Raw genomic sequence first — 21,887 nt, forward strand, 5'->3', positions numbered from 1 at the left:
CATCCACCCTTTTGTGTAGCCAGAAACCCAGGAGTGGTTCCTTATTCGTCTCTTTCCCTCAACACCCCACATAGACTCCATCAGGGAAGACTTACTGTGGTTCTACTCCAAAAAGTTCTCCTCTCTTCCTTCTTCCCACTGCAGTCACCCTAGTCCAAGCCACCAGCATCTCTTGCCTGGAAAACTTCAGTGGCTTCTTCACTGGTCTCTCTTTTGGGTTCTTGCCTCCCTCCAATCCATTCTCCAAGGAGCAGCCATTGTTTGTTTTTTTATTTTTAATTGTGGTAACGTACACATAACATAATATTTACCATCTAACCACTTTTAAGTGTACAGCTCAGCATGTGTTACGTGCCGTCAAGTTGGCTCCGACTCCTGTTGACCCTATGAATGAGTGATGCCCACCATGTCCTGTTCTCAACAGCCCACCTCAGCGACTGTAGACTCGTGCCTATGGCTTCCTTTATGGAGTCAATCCATCTCATACTTGGTCTTCCTCTTGTCCTGCTGCCTTCTACTTTTCCCAGCATTATTGTCTTTTCCAAAGAATCCTGCCTTCTCAGGATGTGCCCAAAGTAGGACAGCCTCAGTTTTATCAGTCGTGTTAAGTATAGTCACATTGTTGTGCAGCCAATCTCCAGAACTTGTCTTGTAAAACTGAAACTCTGTACCTATTAAAAGCAACTCCCCATTTTCCTCGCCTCCCAGCCCCTGGCAACCACCCTTCTACTTCCTGCCTTTATGAATTTGACTGCTCTAGATACTTCATGTAAGTGGAATCAGACAGTGTTTGTCTTTTTGCAACTGGCTTATTTCACTTAGCGTAATGTCCTCGAGTTTAATCCATGCTATAGCGTGTGTCAGAATTTCCTTTCTTTTCAAGGCTGAATAATATTCCATTGTATGTATATACCACATTTGGTTTATCCCTTCATCCATCGATGGACGTTTGGGTTGTCTCTACCCTCTGGCTATTATGAACAATGCGGCTGTGAACATGTGTTCTCTTTTAAATACAAAGTTGATATACTCTCCCTTTCTTAAAACTCTTTAGTGGCCTCCAAGTACACTTAGAATAAAATAGAAATTCCTATTTTCTATTTCTATTTCTGGATCCTCTTTCTAAAATCCCTGACTGATCTGGCCTCTGATCTCATCTTGTGCCACTTTGCCCCTCATTCACGATGTTTTGGTCACATACCCTCCCTTCAGTTGCACAAACCATTCCTCATGTCCCTCGCCCCACATGCGATTATTCTGCTTGGAGCGTCCTCACCCTTCTCCTTCGAAGTCTGGCATCTTCTCACCGTTCAGGTCTCAGCTTCATCATCTGGAGCATCTCCATTTTGGTCCCGGACTACTGAAATTGGCTTCCTAATTGGTCTTCCCATCCACCCAAGAGGCCTTCCCTGACCACCGGACCTGAGTCAACCTCCTGTTATTCTCCATTACTACACTCTCTTTGTTTCCTGGTCAGATTTATAACAATATATGTATCTGTTTGCTTATTGTGCCCCTTCCTGACCTTATCATAAGCCCCCTGGAGGCTGAAAACTATGTCTGTTTTAGTCGCCACTGTATACTCAGCAAGTTACCACGAGCCTAGCATTTGTAAGGTGTTGAACACATTTTTATTTAATAAATAGTATTAGCTCTATTTTACAGGTGAAAAAAACAAATCAGAAGGAATTATTGACTTAGCCAAGGTGAAATATTAACTCAGAGCAGAGATTTGAACCCCGTTCTCTTACTCCAAAGTCCACCCTTTCCGCTATACACGTCCTCTCTCAGCTCAGGTTAGAGGCATTTTATTAACTAGAAGGTCAAATACATATTCCTTCCTTCTTCGTTCAATACCGTAACAGTGCTTTCAGTACTTGCTGTGTGCCTGGCACTGTGTTAGATGCTGGATACATAAAATTGAACAAAGTACAGCTTCCAGACCAACAGTTTTCCTTTCAGTTTCTCAGTCTCAACTCTATGGACATTTTGGATGGGATAATTCTTTGTTGTGGGGGGTTGTCCCGTGCATTTTAGGATGTTTAGCAGCATCCCTGGCCTCGACCCACTAGATGCTAGTAGCACTCCCCAAGTTATGTCAATCAAATGACTCCACACATGGCCAAACGTCCACTGGGGGCAAAGTCATCCCTAATTGAGAAGCACTGCTTTCGTGAGAGAGTCTCTCCTAAGTCCAAGATTTCATTACAGTGGCCATGGGCTGTGGTTGAGAAAAGCCTGAGATGTTCTCGTTGCACAGTGACCAGATATGTAATTGGACCAAGAGTGGATGTGCCTTGGGGCTGATGTTTGAACCAAGTTTCAGACAAAAGATCAGAGTCATTTAGGTAAAAGAAGGGAGGAAGGTTTTCCCAGATGCAGGTCACCGCATTTGCAAAAGCAAAGAATTGTGAAAGTCAGGGAATTGCATGGGGTTTAACATGGCTGGAGTTCCCTGGGGCTGAGACCTGAGGCAGGAGCCCAGGGCAAGGCTGTATCTGCCAGGACAGAACACCCGTGATTTTCCTTCTCCATCCCCAGTCCATCTCTTTGCAGTTTTTTCTAGTTCATGTTGGGAACTGTTTGTCTGCACTTAACAAATCGGGGACCCCATGTTTCCAAAGAAATCTGATGTAACTCTAAGGAGGGCTTTTCTTGCGAGACCTGCTGTATCTTCTGAGCAGAAGGCCTGAATAATGCACTGGAAATCCATACGGAGAGGGGCAGAGATGGATTTTGAGTTTCAGGGCTGAATTTTGCCTTGCGTTTCATTATCCTTTGGGGTCTTGGCTTTCAGGAGATGCAATTAAGAAGTAAGCTGATCACCCACTTTGCTGGAGGAGGAATTCCTTAAGCCTCTTAGGTGCAATGGCTATGAGTAATTCAGAGCTGAGGTTTCTGACTTGTGCCCAATGCGTCTGGATTCCTAACACTGTCCTCTGTGACCAACGGGGTATTAAGTGAACATAACCAAAGCAATTCAGACTGTTAGAGGTTGCAATGAAGCATTTAAATGCCAAACAAGCGAATCCTAAATCCCAGCACAGATGGAACCAAGAGGGTCCTCTCATTATCTTTCTGAGAGTCAGCAGTTATGCTGAGATTTCGGGTCAGGACACAGTGGCTGCCGTTAGTTTTGTCTTGCTTAGTTTATCTAGAATTAAGCTTCTCATTTACTTATCTTCTGCAGAGGTTGAGTTCAATGACAATGGTGAGTGTTTGAGACTAGCATTAAGAAGTACTGTAAGATAATATATAAATCCCCAGAACTCATCTCAATTCATTAAAAAAAAAAACTTTCCGTGGCCCAGGAAATGTTATCCATCCTTTTCACACATGTCACTAGTCTTCTACTGCTTCCTGGGAAAAGGATTATTTACCGAGATCATGGCGACAGCCAGCGTCTGCTGAAGGCTTCAAGGCTTCCTGCGTCTCGCATCCCTAAGCACTTTATACGCGTTCTCTCATTTAACCCTTAAACAGCTGTGTGCAGCGAGGGCTGGTTGTCATCGTTGTGCACGTGAGGAAGGTGGGGGCCAGAGAGAATGAGTTCTGTGTCCTAGGTCACATGTTTCTCAAAACATTTCCATCCAAGCCGGTTTTGCCCCAAAGCCCATGATTTTCACTCCTACCCTAAACATCAGGATGTGCTGAGCAGGGGTGTCTGGTGGATTCAAAGACAACTACGTAGACGATCCAGTCGGGTGAGCAGGCATGGAAACGTACGGTTTCCATACAGTGTGTTAAACACTGTGACGGAGAAAAACAGAGCATGTCTTTGGAGCAGACGAGGAGTACCTAGTTTCCAAGAGCGGACACCCAGGCAGTTTTAAAGGGTGGACGGGAATGAAGTCAGCCAAGAAGGCAAGAAAGGGCATTGCAGGCTGGAGGACCCGTGGGTACCAGGACCTGCAGGAGGGAGCTTAGAGATGGGCAAGGGGCTTGGTGCGGATGGAGTGATGGATCCACTTGGCGATAAACCAAGACATGTAGGCAGGGGACAAGGAGAAGAGGGCCTGAGAAGTGACTGTCCTACAGTTGGGCTTTTACTTAGCTTGTGGGTAGGAAAGCCTTCTGTGTGTTCAGTCGATTTCCTTCCTTGTCCGGTATTTTTTGCCCATGGACACTGATAGATTCTCTGTCCTATTAGTCATTCAACTAGGACCAGTCAGGAAAGCAGTTCCAAAAATTGTGACTTTGGGTCAAAGAAAATGGAGCTGAGTATTGGAGTTTCTCTGAATTTACGTGTGCAGGTTATTAATGTAACAGTGCTGGGTGAGAGAGAGCAGTCCAGAGGGAGTCAGGAATAACAGTTGCTCACCCATATGTTGATTCATTCATTTGTTAACCAAATATGTCTTAGTGCCTTCTCTATGCCAGGCTGAAGGCAAGAAGCATTAGGTATTATCCTGTGTGATGCTCCCCAAAGCCTCTGCCAAGCAGGTGTTTTAAGCCCACTTAACCAATGAGGGTCTGGTGCTCAGAGAGCATAGGGCACCTTCTCGGCATGCAGAGTGTGCCAGCCTCCTCTGCAGCTACAACACCCATGACCCCCTCACTGAATCAAGCCGTAAAGATGTCAGCACCTTCTGGCGCGAGGCACATGGCTGTCATAACCAGACAGGCTGTTTAGAAATACTAAATCATCTCAGTTAAATGCAGAACTGGTTCGACACCCATATTCATTCGCTCACTCATTTATTCCACAAGTACCTGGCACACCTACTGTGTGCCAAGCCCTACGTGGGGTGATGGAGAAGGAGCTGCTAAGTTGAGTACATTGATGTGTGAAAACATGCAGTGTGGCTCTCTGTTCTGTACCACACAAAAAGGATAAAGGCAGACGCTAAGAAATAGAGGAAAGAAATTAATATTTGTAGAGCACCTATTGCATACCAGGCTCTGCGCCACATCCTTGACAAACATCATCTCATAGCAACCAGCTGAAGCAGAGAAAGCTTATCCCTATTTTAAAGATGAGGAAACTGAGGCTCAGAAAGGTCACGGATTTGCCCAAGGTCACCTAGATGGTGAGGAATGGAGCTGGACTTCAAGTCAACGTGCAACTGGTTTTTGCACCAAGGCAACTTTCTGTTGGATGTATTCACCATTTTTTATGCTGAGAACATTTCTAGCAACATGATGAAGTCCAGGGACCCTTTCTCAGAATAACAATTTTGAATCCATAAAACAAATGCATACAGTTACAAAAGAAACTGACTATATTGAAACACAATTATCAAAATATTTAAACATTTGATATGCAGTCATCTATATGCTTCTTTGTGGTGAGTTTAATGACAAGACCTCATGGCAGGTTGAATACTGCCGTAATTTTGAAGCAGTGACGAGCGTACGTCGCAATACCTGGAGATAACGGGATGTAAAATGATCTGTGATTTCTGCTGTGAGAAGTCACAGGATATGACTGGGGCATTGAGGATATTACTGGGGTTTATTACCTACATTCGTAATTGAAGGACATGCTAAATTCAGTTAGAGGTTAGTAATGTTTTTCCCATCCAAGCCCGTGGGCCCCTAAGCTCTATCCATGGGAGGTGTCTGTGGCCACCGGGTTAGGGTACCTGCTTTACATAATTTATATCATCCAGTTCTGTTCAAGGAACATTTGATAAGGCTTTTTCTGGGTAAGTTGCTATCTGGGCACCATGGAGTGGTACCAAGGCAGTTATTGATGCAGAGGAGAGGGAAATGGAGAAGAAACGAAGCTTTGCTGCCTGCCCCTATCACCTGGGCATTTTAGGTCCTGTATCTCATTTAAACTCCACTCAAGCGTAGGAGGAAACTGAAGCTCAGAGAACGTAAGAAACCTGCCCAAGGTGTAACAGCTAGGAACCTGTCAAGCTAGGATCTGAACCAAGTCCTGTCCCATTCTAAGCCGCTAAATCAGATTTAGCATGGAGGGCAGGCCGTCCCATTCCCGCGTGGAGGAGGATGTGTGAGTCTTTATGGAGAGGGACGGGAAATTACGAGAGCCTGCACTCAAGGAGGAAAATTGTTCACTTTTGCTTATTTTGTAGCCAAAAGCTGGGTCTCTTGGATCGGGTTCGCCTTTCTAATCCTCGTGGTAGCAATACTAAAGGAAAGCTATTTACCCCTCTGAATGTAGATGCCATAGAAGAAAGTCCTTCTAAAGAACCAAAGCCTGTTGGCTTAAACAATAAAGAGCGTTTCCGCACCGCCTTCCGCATGAAAGCCTACGCTTTCTGGCAGAGTTCTGAAGGTAACGCCTTTCTGCTCCCTGGACCTGTCTCCTCCTCCTCCCCTTTCCACCTTCCTCCCTCCCTCCCCTGATGAAGAACCCTCCAGGCTGCAAAGTAGCCTGTTCCCTCCCTTTCCCGAACCAACTTCTTATTCTTCAAGAATTCTTATTCTTCTTGAGTCATCTTATTCTCGTCCCCTGGGCTGGAGGCATCTGTGTTGGAGTCCACAGCTCATAGAGCAGCGGGCTCCCAAGTTAGCCGTTTTCTGGGCCAAGATCATCATGTTGGTCAGCAGATGCCTCCAGGGAGCCTTGGGACATAGCACCACTGTTCCTAAGGGGGGTCATGATGAGTTGAATTGCCATGGAGGTCAACTCGAAGGATGAAAAGGGACCAGAGGCAGAGTGATCTGGAGACCTGGGGACTGCAGCGCCTCCAGGCGGTAGAAATAGCTCCCTGCAGGGACTGTGGGAGTAACAGCCTCTGTGTGCCCCTTTCACTTTGAAAAGGGAGGACAAGCAGGGCTCAGAAAGTGACCCTTCCAAGGTCGCAAGGGTAGTGACTGATAGAGCAAGAATCTGAACTCAGGTGCCCTTTGCTGCCTCTAAGGGGCCACTCAGGAACCCCAGAACTCACGTCACCTCCCTCCTAGCCTTCTCCCTCAACCAACAGCCTTGAACTGCAGGCACCTCTGACTCAGACTTCTGAGTAATAGAAGGGGATGCTAAGAAAGCCTGAATGACATCACAGCTGGAGAACGCTGTGGCGTTTCCGAAAGTGGGAACAAAGACCCTGGAGGTTGAGCTTGGACGGCTCTGACAGAACGGGGTCCCCGAGCCTTTTCCAGTGCTGTGGCCTGACGTTGATATGTGTCTCCCTCCCAGATGCCGGGACGGGTGATCCCATGGCAGAAGACAGGGGCTACGGGAATGAATTCCTCGTGGAAGACATGATCCCCACCCTGAAGGCTGCCATCCGGGCTGTCAGGTAACACCCCCAGCTCCCCTGTAGGCCTCCCTAGGACCCAGCTCAGCTCCCACAGGACATGGCTTTGTAAAGTGTTCTTGGGCTCTGGGAAGGTGGATGAGAAGCCCCTCGAGTAACCCCTGAGTCAAGTCTAAAGAGTATGGCAGTATTCTATGGAAGATGCTGCCTAAAGAAAAATGATTCCTGCATCAGCAAGCCATCATGGTGACCCTTGCTCACCTCTTTATACAAATGCTCCCACAAGCTCCTAACAGTATTTCCAACTGTCACACTCTTGTCTGGCTTTGACCACCATTTATTTTAAAGGATGCTGGGGCAGGCAGGTGTCTATATGTGGAGTTTACTTCCTTCATAGGCTTCTTATTCAAAATAGCTTTTCTTCTGCCTGTCTTCATCCATCTCGTTCTTTTTAATTAGCATATATAACAAGATAATAAATTTTAGGATTTTTTTGGCTATATCAGACAAGGCGACAATCCACTCTGGCTCTTTCTGTTTTGCTATAGAATTCTGTAAGGAAACAAAAATGCTACTACTTAAAGAAAATTTTGGTCAGGATATAGGCTTATAAACACTCCCCAAAGGTGGCAGTGAATTCTAGAAGCTAAGGTGGATTCTCTAAGAACTAGTCATGGCATTTTCAGCAAGATTCCCAGTCAATGAATCAAGGAAGCGCAGTAGTGTTATAATATGTGGAGCTCGGCAAAGCCGTTGACCTGGTTTCTCATGACACTATCGTGTACAACATGACAGAAATACAGCTGGATGAAAACACAAGCATCTGGATTCATAACTGGTTGAACGATCTTTTTCAAAGAACACCAATGAATGAGTCTGTGTCAGCCTGGAAGGAGGTCTCTGCTGGGCTGCTCCCTGGTCTGGCTTCTGCCCTGTCCTTTTTGAGCATTGCCACTGATGCCTCAGTTCAGGGGTTGGCAGACTTTTTCTGTAAAGAGCCAGATAGTAAATATTTTAGGCTTTGTGGTCCATAAGTCTCTGTTACAAGTATTCAACTCTGACTTTGTAGCACAGAACCAGCCATAGACAGTACACAAATGAATGGTTGTGGCTGTGTTCCTACATTACTTCCAAAAACAGGCTGTGGGCCAGATTTGTCCTGCGAGCTGGTGTTTTCTGACACCTACCTTACATGGAGCTATGGAAAGAGCAGGCTTATGAAGTGGCACAAAGTTGGAAAGGATGGCAAGTAAATTGGATGGTATAATCAGTATGCCAAAATAGCTTGTAGAGGCTGGAGCCACGGGCTACGACAATCAAAATGAACTTTGAATGCACCACAAGAAAAGAAGTATAAGTACGAGATGGGAGGGCCTGGGGTAGGCAGTGTTTCCTGTCACTGGCCTGTGATTAAGGGTTTTAGTTAATGCCGTGCTCAGCAGGAGTTGACCTTGTGATGGGGTTTTCAAGGAGCATTAGCCATCTGGGATGACTTTATTGGTTCCCCGGGAGATAGAGGTGAGGCTTTGGCATCTGTGACTTCTGGGTGTTCCACTTTACTAAGAACCCAAGAAAACCTGGAAACAGAAGCTAGTTTCCCTTTTCTAGGAGGTCACAAACCAAAGAATTAAAGAGGCTACTGAGGAAGAGAGATATCAGCTGTCCTCAGATGGAAAGCAGTGTGACAGTGATTAGGCCTTGTGAGCATACAAACCCGGGTTTGAGGAAAGCTCTGGCATTATTAGCTAGGTGGGCCTGGGAAGATGCTGTTGCTCTCTGGGCCACAGTCTACTCATCTGTGAACTGATCGATTAGCAGACTGTTCGAAAAGTACTTAGCTCAATGTCGGGCCTGCAATGAATGCTCAATGCATGTTAGCTCTCATTGTCACTATGATTTTCTTATTATTCAAATGATTGAAGGGAGGGGCTCGTGAAGGAGAGGCACTAGCCAGCCCAGTGCTCCTGGTTCAAAGGGGTGGAACCAAGACCAAGACTTGGAACTTCTCCCCAGCTAAAGTTTTCTCTTTGGTTCTCTCCCCACCCTCACCCCGGAGTTTGCTAGTCTTGTATTATAGTTTCCTTCACTCTCTACTCACAATGCACCAATGTCTCTCCTTCATGTTACAGAATTCTACAATTCCGTCTCTATAAAAAAAAATTCAAGGAGACTTTGAGGCCTTACGACGTGAAGGATGTGATTGAGCAGTATTCCGCAGGACATCTCGACATGCTATCCAGGATAAAGTACCTTCAGTCAAGGTAAGCCAGTCGCACCTGTAAGGATTATGCCCTGGAATCAAAGCCAGGTGAACCTTAGAGCTGAGGGTGAAAGACATTCCAGAAATAATCCAAAAGGCAAGGGAGAAATTTTAAGAGCAAATGTGTACAGTCAAACATTGTGGATGTTGAGGCCAACCAGCACCAGATCAAACAGGCTGTGAAGAAGCTCGATGCCATTGACACGGCCAACGTCCATACCCTGGTCAGGCCTCGTGAAGAGAAGGCATGTGTCCCACTGGGCCCTGACTGTGATGCTTTGAATGTTGCCAACAAAATTGGAATCATCTAAACTGAGTCCAGCTGGCTAAGTCTAAATATAAATTTTTCACCATACTGAAAAAAATGTTTGCCAAGTATTCTTTATAATAGTGAAAATATGGAAACAGCATCAATGCCCAACTAATAATTGCCAGCATTTTGTTGACCACCTGGGCGCTCTACCTATCTTTGTCTGATCGCTTCTAAGCCCTTCAGGTGTTGCAATAAAGATGCCATTTTACCAATGAGGAAACCAGAGCTCAAAGGGTGAAGGACTTACCCAAAATTACCAAGCTAGGAGGTGGCAGCACCAGAAGTCAAACCAGGTCTGACTGGTTACAAAGCTCCTCTTCTGCCTAACACACCACAGCTCCTCAATTATGCAATAGTGATCGAGAAAAGAAGGGCACCTGCTCTCACTAAAATGAATCGTCAAATGACATTTAAAAAGTGTGTATAGGGGCTGGCCCCGTGGCCAAGTGGTTAAGTTCGCGCGCTCCGCTGCAGGCAGCCCAGTGTTTCGTTGGTTCGAATCCTGGGCGCGGACATGGCACTGCTCATCAGACCACGCTGAGGCAGCGTCCCACATGCCACAACTAGAAGAACCCACAACGAAGAATATACAACTATGTACCGGGGGGCTTTGGGGAGAAAAAGGAAATAATAAAATCTTTAAAAAAAAAAAAAAAGTGTGTATAATAAGATAAAAAAAATTATATGATCTGTGAATACATATGCATGATATGATTACTAACACCACACTCAGACATATATATACAGACATGTACATATGTGTATATTTATATGTATATATGATTTTACGTATATATACTCTGCCTTGATCTTGTGGTGATATTAACTAATATGTATGGACAGTATGATTACCAAAAAGTACACACATGTGTTTACTCAGAAATGCGCACAACACACACACACTCTCCCGTAGAGGGGGCCAAGAAAAGGAGTGTGACTTCCCCCAAGGGGTTATAGTGGCTGTTCTGAGATGATGAGTCCACGTGTGATTTTTTTTTCCTGCTTTTTAAATTTATCAAATCTTTAATGAATTGTAATATCTTTTTAAAAAGAAAATCCATTAAAAAAATAAAGGACAATATGTCAAGTCATAGAACTGACATCAGGAAACCAAAGTCCTCTTTGCAGCTCATTCTGTGACCTCTGTGAGGTTTCAAATTGACACAAGTTGAGTCATCGCTGGACCTCGGTTTCCTCGTCTGACTAATGTTTCCCTACTGGGTAGTCCTGCAGAGTTAATGGGACCATCGTGTTGAATGAGGTGAAAGTTGACGATGCTGTTGGGTTGGAAGAATGCTTATTTGTGACCGTACTTGATCCATAACTGGAATATCGACTATGACTGCCTAGCATCGTGGCAGGCGCACAGTCAGTGCTCAATGCTTGGTGAACAAATAGATGTGTGAACGAGTTCACACTGAGCCTGATGCGCTGTTGTTTATGCTCAGAGGAAGAGAGTATGAAGTCTAGGACATACCAGATTCCAAAAATATCAGCCCAACTTAATGTGGATAGAGTAGACATTTACAGTGTCACCGTTTTTTATGTTTATCAGGAAAATGTATTTCTATGAGTTGTGGCTGGTGGCCCACTGCCTGGATGACTAACTGGCAGGGATGCTGACATTGGAGTAGGACAGAAAGAAGGGAAGGCTGACTTAGTACATGATGGTGTCAATGGAGGAGCAGCCAGGTTTGCAGAGTGATCCATGACCACTTCTGGGTGCATGGTCTTAGTGGTCCTGGACCTGTGATGAGCCTTCAAGGCTACTCCCACACCCCATCCCTGCCCCAGCCCTGCGGCACAATGGGAAACGTTTGTCTCCTACTGTGCTCAGGAGCAGCCCAGACAGGGAGCTGGTGCTTAATGCAGACATGGAAGCAGGGTGCGGGAGCTAGTGTCAGATCCAGCCCTCTAATGACCAGAGAAGCCTGCAGAGCAGTGGAGATGTGCATGGCTAAAAATGGAGTCTAGGATTTAGCAGGAAGAATTCCCTAGCTAGATGTTTTGGGGAGGAATAAAAGAGCTGGAAGACCAGATAGGTTTTCAGCACACATGACAGTTCCTGTAAGAGAGAACAAGATCTGCCCTCACTCTGTCTCAGTGGCTTGTCTATCTCTCTCTCCCCTGGGATGAGGAGATGCTCTCAGGACCACTGGACAAAAAAAGATAATAATATATTCAGATAATAAATTCAGTCTCTCTTTTCTCTCTGTCTCTCTTTGTTTCCGTTTCTCTCTCTCCTCCTCTCTCTTTTCTTCCTTCTCTTATACATTCCAAACTCAGACCTGACTAAAGAGGGAATAGAATGAACTGCATTTGTTTTTGCACGTGTAAAGCTCTTTGTAATTTAATTCCCCCGCTTTGTGTGTTCTCTTTCAGAATAGACATGATTTTCAGCCCTGGACCTCCATCAACTCCAAAACATAAGAAGTCTCAGAAAGGGGCAGCGTTCACCTACCCATCCCAGCAATCTCCCAGGTGGGGCATGTGGTGCCCGTGGAGCATCCCCATCCGCAGATCTCAGCTTGGTTCCTTTATGGTTGGGTGAGGTTGCCATTCCCTTAGATAAAATAAAGAACCTGAAGGCTTTTCCAGTCTGTGGCCATTTGAAAGGTTTCTGTACAAAAGACCTACCACCCCTCTTCTCAGACCATAGGGTGACACTCCTTTTCATGGTTATTGAAAATAAAAATAATGATTTCCTTGTTATCAAAGAACAGGAGACTTATGAGTTTATTGGAACAGAAAGAACACTGCATGTTATCAGAGCCCGGGGCATTCCTGGTCAGCTGTTCTGGCTTTTCCTGCACGGTCACCCCTGGATTGATTGATTCTCCTCCCAGGACAGAGCCCGAGAAGGAAACCAGATGTCAGGCCCCCGACAACATTGTGACAAGTAGAGCTGTGTCCCTCTGCTCTGCTCTCCCCCAAAAAATGTTTGAAAATTTTCCTTGTATAGGTCCTGAAGGACAAGGAGGAGTCCTTTAGAAAGTCCACTGCCTGAATTTACATTTCTTTATGCCCAAATGTCTTCAAGGCAAGTAACAAAAATGAGTGAAGGGAGTCAGGCTTAAGAACTCTTAAACACCGTATAATAATGAGGATCCTCATTATAAAGAAGCGAGAATGTAAGCATGGTGAGTGATATAATCAGCCTCAGTCCTGGGGCTAGATCAGGGAGTGGAGGACCAGGGGCCCTAAAGAGCACATGCCCCATGCAAGGAGCTAATTGTCACTCTGTTTCGCTGTTGCTAATTTTAAGAATGACGATCCTCTGTTTCCAGATAGTCTAATGTTTTAAGAAAAGCTGAATATCCAGATTTTATGTGAAATCCCCCATTTTTGAGATGGCTGACATGTTTTAAAACCCTGTGCAGGATAAGGAAAACACTGGTGGGCTGGATTTAGCACACGTCCACCAGTTTTGGACATCTGCTATAATTCACGACTGCTCAGCCAAAGACAGGCCAGGGACTTAGCAGGAGGTGGTAGCCTGTGAGAGAAAAAATTGGCTACCTAGAAAGTGCACAATATTAATGGTTTTGAGCAATAGCTGGGCTTCCTGAAAGTTCTCTTCTACATAGAATATAATATTGAAACTAACTGGAATTTGGGCAGATGATAACTCGGCATAGCTAAGGAGCAGTGCAGCACAGATCTCAATTGCCTTCCCCACCAAGGTCATCTTTTGCATCATTTTCTAGATTCAGCATCTGTTTTCCACTCGTAACAGAAAGGAACAGGTGAAATATTGATACCTATTGCATAGGATTTCAAAGATTAGACACTGTCCGTCCCCTCAGCCCTCCCCAACACACTCAGAGGAGAAGCGCTCAACCAGTAGTCTGAGACTGAATGGCAAAGGGATGTAATTTAAAGGAATTAAACACTCTAGGCACAGTCAGGTGCTTTATTAACTTTAACACAAAGCCTCCTACGGAAGCTTAATAATTGGCTTCAAATTTTCCTGCAGTGAAGGTGAGCGTATGACACTGATGTGGAAGTCAGGAAAATGCTGGCCTTTCCTGACTCACTTGTGCCTCCAGAGTCCAGTGGCCTCTTCCAGACGGCATAAACATGAGCATGAGTGTGATCGCTCCAGGGGCCATGGCCCATGTAGCCCAAACGACCTCGCAAAGCAAACATAGATATAACGATCTTACAGGACTGTTGGCTCTTTCCTAGGAACGAACCATATATAGCCAGAGCATCCACATCGGAAATTGAAGACCAAAGCATGATGGGGAAGTTTGTGAAAGTTGAAAGACAGGTAGGTCGTTCTTTTCCCTCCGCAGAAAGCAGGCGTGTAAAATTTATTTTCAAATGTCATTTTTTTAGAGGCAGATAACATACTTGAGTATCTACCATTCAAAAAAGGATGAGGAAATTAAACCCCCGATTTAGCACTTTACTGGCTGGGTGATCACAGGCAAGTTAATTAATTGTCCTGTGCCTCAGTTTCCCCACCTGTAAAGTGGGGATTTTAATACCTTATAAGGTTGCTGTGAGGATTAAATGAGTTGATATGTGTAAATTGCCTGGGACGGTAGCTGACACACAATCAGCACTCCACAAATGGGAGCTCCTGCATCGTGCGCTTCATGCTGTTCCATAGAGAAATGTCAGTGCCCTTCCCTGCTATGCTCAGTCCTCCCTCCCTCAAAGCTTGGGTCGAGGCGGGCTGTGTGAAGAGGTCTGGAGGAGCGTGGGCTAGGAGTGGGGTCCACTCACTCACAGAGAACCCGTTCCCTCACGGCGCCCTGTAGAGCTCGCCTCTGCATTCCGCAGTAAACCAGCTTCTACTTTCGCACAGTTTGCCTCACTTTACACTGGATAGATGGCGCTGTCAATTTCCTTTAGGACTCCTATCAATCCTTTTCTTTTATTCATAACCCAAAATTGGATCTGTGCAGGAGAGGTGAGAGAAAAACTGAATGATTCTTCTTTTTTGGCACATCAAGAATATCATTTTTCATTTTTAATTTATAATCTCAGCTCTCCCATTTGCCAGCTCTGTGACCTTTGACAAATTACTTCATCTCTCTGTGCCTCTGTTTGCATACCTTCACTTGTAAGATGAAGATAATCATAGTGTTCACCTCACAGGGTTATTGTGAAAATTAAATGAGTTAATATCTTTAAAGTGCATAAAGCAGAGTCAGATGCTTACTAATGGCTATGTAAGTGTTAGTTACTGTAAGGGCTTGGATACCATCTCAGCCGGTACCTGGTACTCTGCTTCACAGCCTCATCTGTAAGAGCGAATGTACCTGCCTGCAGAGCTTCCAGGCGAGTTATGAGTTATCAGAGAGAGAACATCACACACACGCATGCACACACACTTGTGTATATGCACTCACAAGTTTCAAATAAGTTCCCGGTTTCGTAGGTAGGAGCGGATGTGGCTTATCTCAGTGTAGCTTCCACTGGCCTCCAGGCCCTCAGGCAGGGTCTCCAGTTCTGAGAAGCTCGATTCTTGCTAACCACTGCCCTTGTCTCTGTGGGGCTTACATCGCCATGTAGGAGAAATGAGCACTAACGATTCACACGCCATCTGTCCAAGGGAATGTCTGCAAACCAAGAACGCCCGTTCCTTGACCCAAACAGCAGAAAGTCCGCCTCCTCCCTGGGTAAAACTTGTTCTCAGACCGTCTCTCTGCTTCCAGCCTTCACTTTCTGGAAAGCCCTTGCCTAGGTTTTTTCTAGATTAGCACTAATACCTGTGCAAGGCTCAAAATTAGGAGGCACGAAATAATTAGCTGTTATTATTGTTACTTGCAAGAACCCACTTCCTTTCTGACAAGTAAACGCTATAGCGTTTCCTCCCGGCCGATGATAACTACCCCCGTCCCCAGAGAAAGCAATGATTTCCGGTTCTTTGTCTTTTCCAGGTTCAGGACATGGGGAAGAAGCTGGATTTCCTCGTGGATATGCACATGCAGCACATGGAGCAGCTGCAGGTGCACGTCACGGAGTACTACCCCACCAAGGGGACCTCCTCACCAGTCGAGGTGGAGAAGAAAGAGGACAACAGGGATTCCGATTTGAAAACCATCATCTACAACTATTCCGAGACAGGCCCCCCCGACCCCCCCTACAGCTTCCACCAGGTGCCCATAGACAAAGTCGGCCCCTATGGGTTTTTTGCCCACGACTCAGTGAACCTGCCCCAAGGGGGACCCAGTTCTGGAAAGGTCCCAGCGACACTTTCCTCTTCGGCAAAAACATATGTAGAAAGGCCCACCGTCCTGCCTATCTTGACTTTTCTCGACTCCCGAGTGAGCTACCACACCCAAGCTGAACTGCACGGCCCGTACTCGGACCGGGTCTCCCCCCGGCAAAGACGCAGCATCACGCGGGACAGTGACACCCCTCTGTCCCTGATGTCGGTCAACCATGAGGAGCTGGAACAGTCTCCCAGTGGCTTCAGCATCTCCCAGGACAGAGACGATTATGTGTTTGGCCCAAGCGGGGGGTCGAGCTGGATGAGGGAGAAACGTTACCTCGCCGAGGGGGAGACAGACACAGACACAGACCCCTTCACACCCAGTGGCTCCATGCCGCTGTCGTCCACAGGGGACGGGATCTCTGATTCTATATGGACCCCTCCCAACAAGCCCATTTGAAAGGGGTTGTGGGCTGACTCCTCCTTGTAATGTAGACAGACTTTGTATAGCTCACTCGCTCTCACCTCCGACTCTAACCAGCGAGATCACCAATGGCTGCATCGATCGCATGCATGTGCGTGGCGGCCCCACCTGGGCAGGGGCTTGACATGGCCTTTTTCCTCCTCATGTCACCACAATGAAGCCGCTTCCTTCTAAGCATGGTTTGCATGACTTTACACTATATAAATGGTACCGCTAATCTCTTCTAGGATACACATTTATCTGCTGTTCTTACTTTGAATCACGCTTGGACCAGTACAGGGAGAAATCGCCGATGAGCTGTGCTGTCTGGTTGGCTGCTTTGGGTTTTGGTTTGGTAAACAGGGCTGGTAGTTTAAGTTAGTTCTCGGATCACTGCCCCTTTGTGTAAAACATTCCAGTGATTAACTGTTTTCTAAAGCAAGCAAATAATTTTCTCGACAAAAATGTATTACATATCAGTGAGGCTGCCTACTGAGCTGAAGCGTTAGGAAAGGAATGAGATTGTCATTGCGTTCCCCCAAACCAAGAATTTTAAACGTTGTCTTTTTAAGGAAAAACTGGCAAAACCATCTAAAAGCTCTCAAAGGGACCTCACTTGGTCTGCCGTTGTCTAGTATCATGCCTCAGTTTCCTCATGTGTAAAAGGTCGTGGTAATCCCAAATTAGCATTTTGGATGAGTTATGAATTGGTGAGGAGAAAGCATACACACACGCGCTAATATAGTTCCCAATTTTGTAGCCAAAGATAATGAATTTGGTGAGAAGCCTCTCTGGGAAGGAGTGAAGTTCACTGCCTTCAAAATGAGGGTCCAACTGACATTCCTTCCCATGATACTTGTACAAAATATCCATCTCAAATAGAAAGTAGAGTCAAGAGGGCACAGCAATTATCTGGTCTAAGTCTTTCTTTGTAAAAATGAGAAACCTTTGGCTCAGGCAAAAAGACATGCCCAGGGTCACTCCACTGTCCCCTGGAGAGCTGGGACTCAAAGCCCAGTGAGCTGACTTGCTCCATGCCCTGGTCTCCTCCTATGACACCACTCTGCAGTTTATACAATGGGACCCAGAAATCGTGCCAAGATACCTGTGCTCTGTGTCATGTGGAAGGCACTCACGACACAGTTTATTCAGCGGGAGGGAGCTCTCTGCCTTTATTGCAAAACATGCTCACTTGATGCGTTGCATTTTGGATCCAGAAAAAAAAGTAATACAAGCAAGCTACAACGTTTATTAATATGCAAATGGACCAAATTTCCAGAACCATCCAATTTTACTCCTCCAGATTTTTTAAACCACATATATCCATAAGACTGGCTAAAGTGTAAGCAGACAATCTGGAGAGCACTGCCCTACTGAATAAGTATTAATATTGAGTACAAGCCATCCTGTTGCCTCTTATGAGATGTCTCAACTCTCTGAAACACTTTGATGGAAAAGGTTTTGGCTAGCTTGAGTCAGATCAGCTAAATGATATACCACCGTATTATTGTCTTACTCTTTTCACACATCTAAGCACCGGTTGTGGTTGGTGGCCACAATGACCATCAGGATGACCATATGGCCTAAACAAATGTCTACATGCAAACGCCACTTATGACCTCCCCCACAGCCTTGTCAAGAGCCATAGTAGCTGTGGCAGACATCTGGTTGATGGTTTCATTGTTGCCTAATGCAGGGGTCTTATACTATGTCAGAGAGAGGAGCTACTTTCTCAGAGATTGGTTCCTTTCAACCCACGTGAACAGGTACTGTGCAAAAGGCTCAGAGTAGAGTAAAAATGAAGGCCTGGTTCCTAACCTTAGGAATTCACAACAAAGCCTGACGTCCCTAGCCAAGGGCGGGCATTGTGAGAGGTAGAAAGGGAGTTTTACTGGAGAGCCCCACAAATGGATAGGTGTGGACCTTGAAGTCTGAGGTGGGAAATACACAAGAATGATCACACACATCAGACGTGAAACCCCCTCCCCAATGGCTTGCCATTTGACCTTCCAGCACTCTGAAGGGCAAAGGGCATGGATCATTTGTCCTTCTCTCAGCTCCCTTAAAATACCTGAAAGTACCATTGAAGTTGACAACCTAAGAAACCCTATGCCCCTTCCTTAGGTCTTGGTTCTCGATTCTGACCTTCCTAGAATCGTTCACCAGAAATGATTGAACTACGTACTATCTAACATGTTACTATGTTCTTTATGTACGAGTTATTTGAAACAAAAAGAAAAAGAAAATGGAGAATGAATCAAACTCTCCACATATGCACCAATTACTTTTCCTAACATTAATATTCATGCAGAACCAACTAGCCTCAGTAGCTTACAAATAGATGCATTTGCTGGGAACTCAATGGAATTCTCAGTTGGGAGGGTAAAATTTTCTTATCTCAAGCTGAAGACAGTTACCATGAATCCAAAGTTATGGGACTGCCTTAGGTTCTTCTAATAACCCACAAAGGATTGGAGCATGTATCACTTCCCAAACCTTAGGAGGGCGGTCCAGCTTCCCTGCTGGATCATGAGACCAGGATGGCAAGCATTGGGTTTGTGTTGATGGCCACCACATCTCCAACATGTAGGAAATTATCCTTATCAGTGTAGACAAAGACAATATACATTTTTCGTGAATGAATAGATAAGATTCTTAAGGGCTGTTCTTTCCCATCTAAGAAAACAAAAAAGAGAAAAATGGTCTTCTGGAATATTCTGCTTCAATATGCTCTTTTTAAAAATACATTCCAGAAAAGTAAACCAAACCTGCTCAAGCTGCCTGCCCATAGACAACGTCATCAACATGGCTGGCATTGATGAAGCAGAAATTCAAAGTCTAAGATTGAACATAAGTTATGGGGGAGAAACAGTATGTGCTTCCACAAAGATCTTTTTTTCAGACAAAAGAAAAGTAAGATGGAATAATCCAACGAAAGTGGTTAATAACATGGCCCAGTATTATACCACTTCAGATATACCAGTGGTTCTGAAGCTTGCCCAGGAAATTAGAGTAGTTTTGGCAGAATCCCATGAATAGTAACAAATTAACCCCATCATAAAAAATAGGAAAGATCTTCTCAAGTGAAACTATGATCCCATTATGTTTGTTCAGCCTCTGTGTGTCACAATATGACATACGAAAATTTTAAGAGGTCAAGTTTTAGCAGGATCAAAATGAATGAGATAAACCTACTTGCCAAGTGTTGGGTGAAAGATTATCTTGTTGGGGCCAAGAAGAAGGTACTCGAGATCATGTGTGAGTTTGACTATCAAATACCAGCACACAAGCAAACAAGAAAGCTTTAAGAAAAAAAGTTGTGAGAGGAAAGAAAGGCCTATTCATGAACTGTACCTTTTCTGGGAACTGAGAGTTCAGGCTTCTTAGACATGATATTAATGTTATGAAGCTCTAGTTTTCATGAAAACATATCTAGAAAACCCCAAGGTATACCATAGTTCAAAATGAGCCAATTCATCAACAATTATGCATTATGCTTGCCTATTTTGCGCAAGGCAGTTCCTAGACACTGTGAGTTGAAAGAATAATTACTTGTAGAATTTGATCCTACAGATCCTAATATAACAAGATCTACTCATAATTTGCCAAGAACATTCTCATAATTCAATGCCACTCTAGTGAGAGTGTAATAAAAACATTCATTTGTTTATTCATTTACAAAATTTATTAAGGACAACTGTCTTCTAGGCAGGGCACAAGGCACCAGAAATTCGGAGATAAGAAAACCACAGCTTGCCGTCAAAAAGATAGGAATCTGGTGACCTCAAATTATCAGAGCTCCCTTCAGACTAAGTCTCTCAGGAATGGAAAGTATCTGATTTTATCCCTGCAGACAACTCTGTAGATAGGAATGCTTCCGAGCTTGGAATCAGTGAGAGATTGAAGATGGAGGAAAATGAAACCAAAAATTCATCAGAATGGTAATAACCCCACCAGGGAAGGCTGAATGGGTTGTGTTGGAACTTTGCGTTTGGGTTCAATGCTTTGGACTTCGTAGCTCTAGATAAGCCATGCAGGAAGGAGGTTCTGGAGTTCTTGGAGAAACCAGATTTCTCTTCCTCTCCTAGTCCCTGCTATGATTGAGGCCAGGCAAGGAGCTGGGCTGCTTCCATTTCATCGTGTTGACCAAAAGAGGCTTATGGTACAGACCAAGACACAGCATCATTTTCAAGAGAAAGGTGTCACTCTGCCTGTGGAATCCTGCAGATCACGTCCTCCTGGGGCAAGTGAAGAAATGTGTTCTGTGGCCTAAGAAGTCGACTGCGTTTGGCACAGTGCTGCCAAGCACACCCAGCCTTCCTCCAGAAGATGCCACAAAGCTGGTCTTTGTTTTCCATGAGTACATCTCCAAGGCACCTAGAAGCACGAGAATTGTCTTTGCTTTCTGAACCCCAGGCGTCCTTAAGAACTTGCCCCGTGTCCTCACTTATCTTGAAGGCTGGCTTATTTCAGGATGAACTTTTTAAAAGACTATAATTCCTTTCTTTGTATTGAGACCGACCCAAAGTTTTTGTGTTACTGGTATCATACTATTCAAAACTGAGCCAATAGTCCCCTAAGCAAGGCAGCAGGTAGCACCTCACCGATGCCCAGATTAGAACACAGTACGAACCAGGCTATCTGCAGAGCTTTAGTGGTTTTGGAAACCAGTAATGGAAATGTCAAAGACAGAGGAAGATGTAGAGATGCCTTGGGTGAAAATTTGAGTTTCAGGACATTCAAAAGTGTTTGACATTTCTGGCCTGTTTTGATTTTCAAACGAGACAATCAATATATATACACAAAGCCCCAGGCACAGTGATGGCCATATACCGTCGACTGTTATTTATGTTCTTCTTTTATATGTGTGTGTGGACTCCATTGCTTCAGTCTTTGGTATTACCTATGGACTCTAAATTTATAGCAGAAAATCTTTTTCAGAAAAAGAGTGGTGGAGATACAATCCCGATTATTACGTGACAAAATCGGGCACTTTCACAATTGCTATTTAAATAAGGACATCACTACAAATAAAAATGAGTACCTTATCCATCAAAGTGAGGAAGAGCAGGAATGTTGGGATGAAGACAGCAGGATGATTGGATCCCAGGGCCTGGGTTGTAGCGGTCTACTGGACATACAATTACCAGATATTGCACAATTCTCTCAAAGAGTGATTTGTAGGAGGTAAAGACAAATAGCAGGAATAATTAAATATCAAGGAACTAGTGGTTTCAACAGAGAAAGTCAACTGTGCCATGCTGTCAGATGACACCCTAGCAATGAATGGAGAACTTCCAGAAGGAAGAGCTCAAGCGTGTTCAAACCCTCCCCAGGAGAATTTGTTCCCAGCCTATAACAGCCTCGACTTCGTCATCCCTCTAGGAAAATTGTGACTAATATTTTTCTTTCTCCTCGTAGATGCAAGGTGATATAATTTCATAGATTCTCAGATGCTCAGAGCAAGAAGAGACCTTGATCACCCAGAACAAACACCTCTCTCTTTAGATCAG

General features: G+C 44.9%; 1 protein-coding gene across 1 annotated transcript in view; it reads left to right on the forward strand.

Moving 5' to 3' along the window:
- The window catches only part of KCNQ3 (potassium voltage-gated channel subfamily Q member 3), a 301,344-nt gene extending 282,847 nt beyond the window's left edge, over positions 1-18,497 (forward strand). Inside the window, 6 exon segments of the mRNA XM_046642267.1 lie at positions 6,042-6,244; positions 7,109-7,211; positions 9,299-9,430; positions 12,125-12,223; positions 13,931-14,015; positions 15,637-18,497. Coding sequence (XP_046498223.1) covers positions 6,042-6,244; positions 7,109-7,211; positions 9,299-9,430; positions 12,125-12,223; positions 13,931-14,015; positions 15,637-16,371 — 1,357 coding nt within the window. The 3' untranslated portion in view covers positions 16,372-18,497.
- Positions 18,498-21,887: the final 3,390 nt, after the last annotated feature.

The sequence above is a fragment of the Equus quagga genome, chromosome 16, assembly GCF_021613505.1.
Source record: "Equus quagga isolate Etosha38 chromosome 16, UCLA_HA_Equagga_1.0, whole genome shotgun sequence".
NCBI lineage: Eukaryota > Metazoa > Chordata > Mammalia > Perissodactyla > Equidae > Equus > Equus quagga.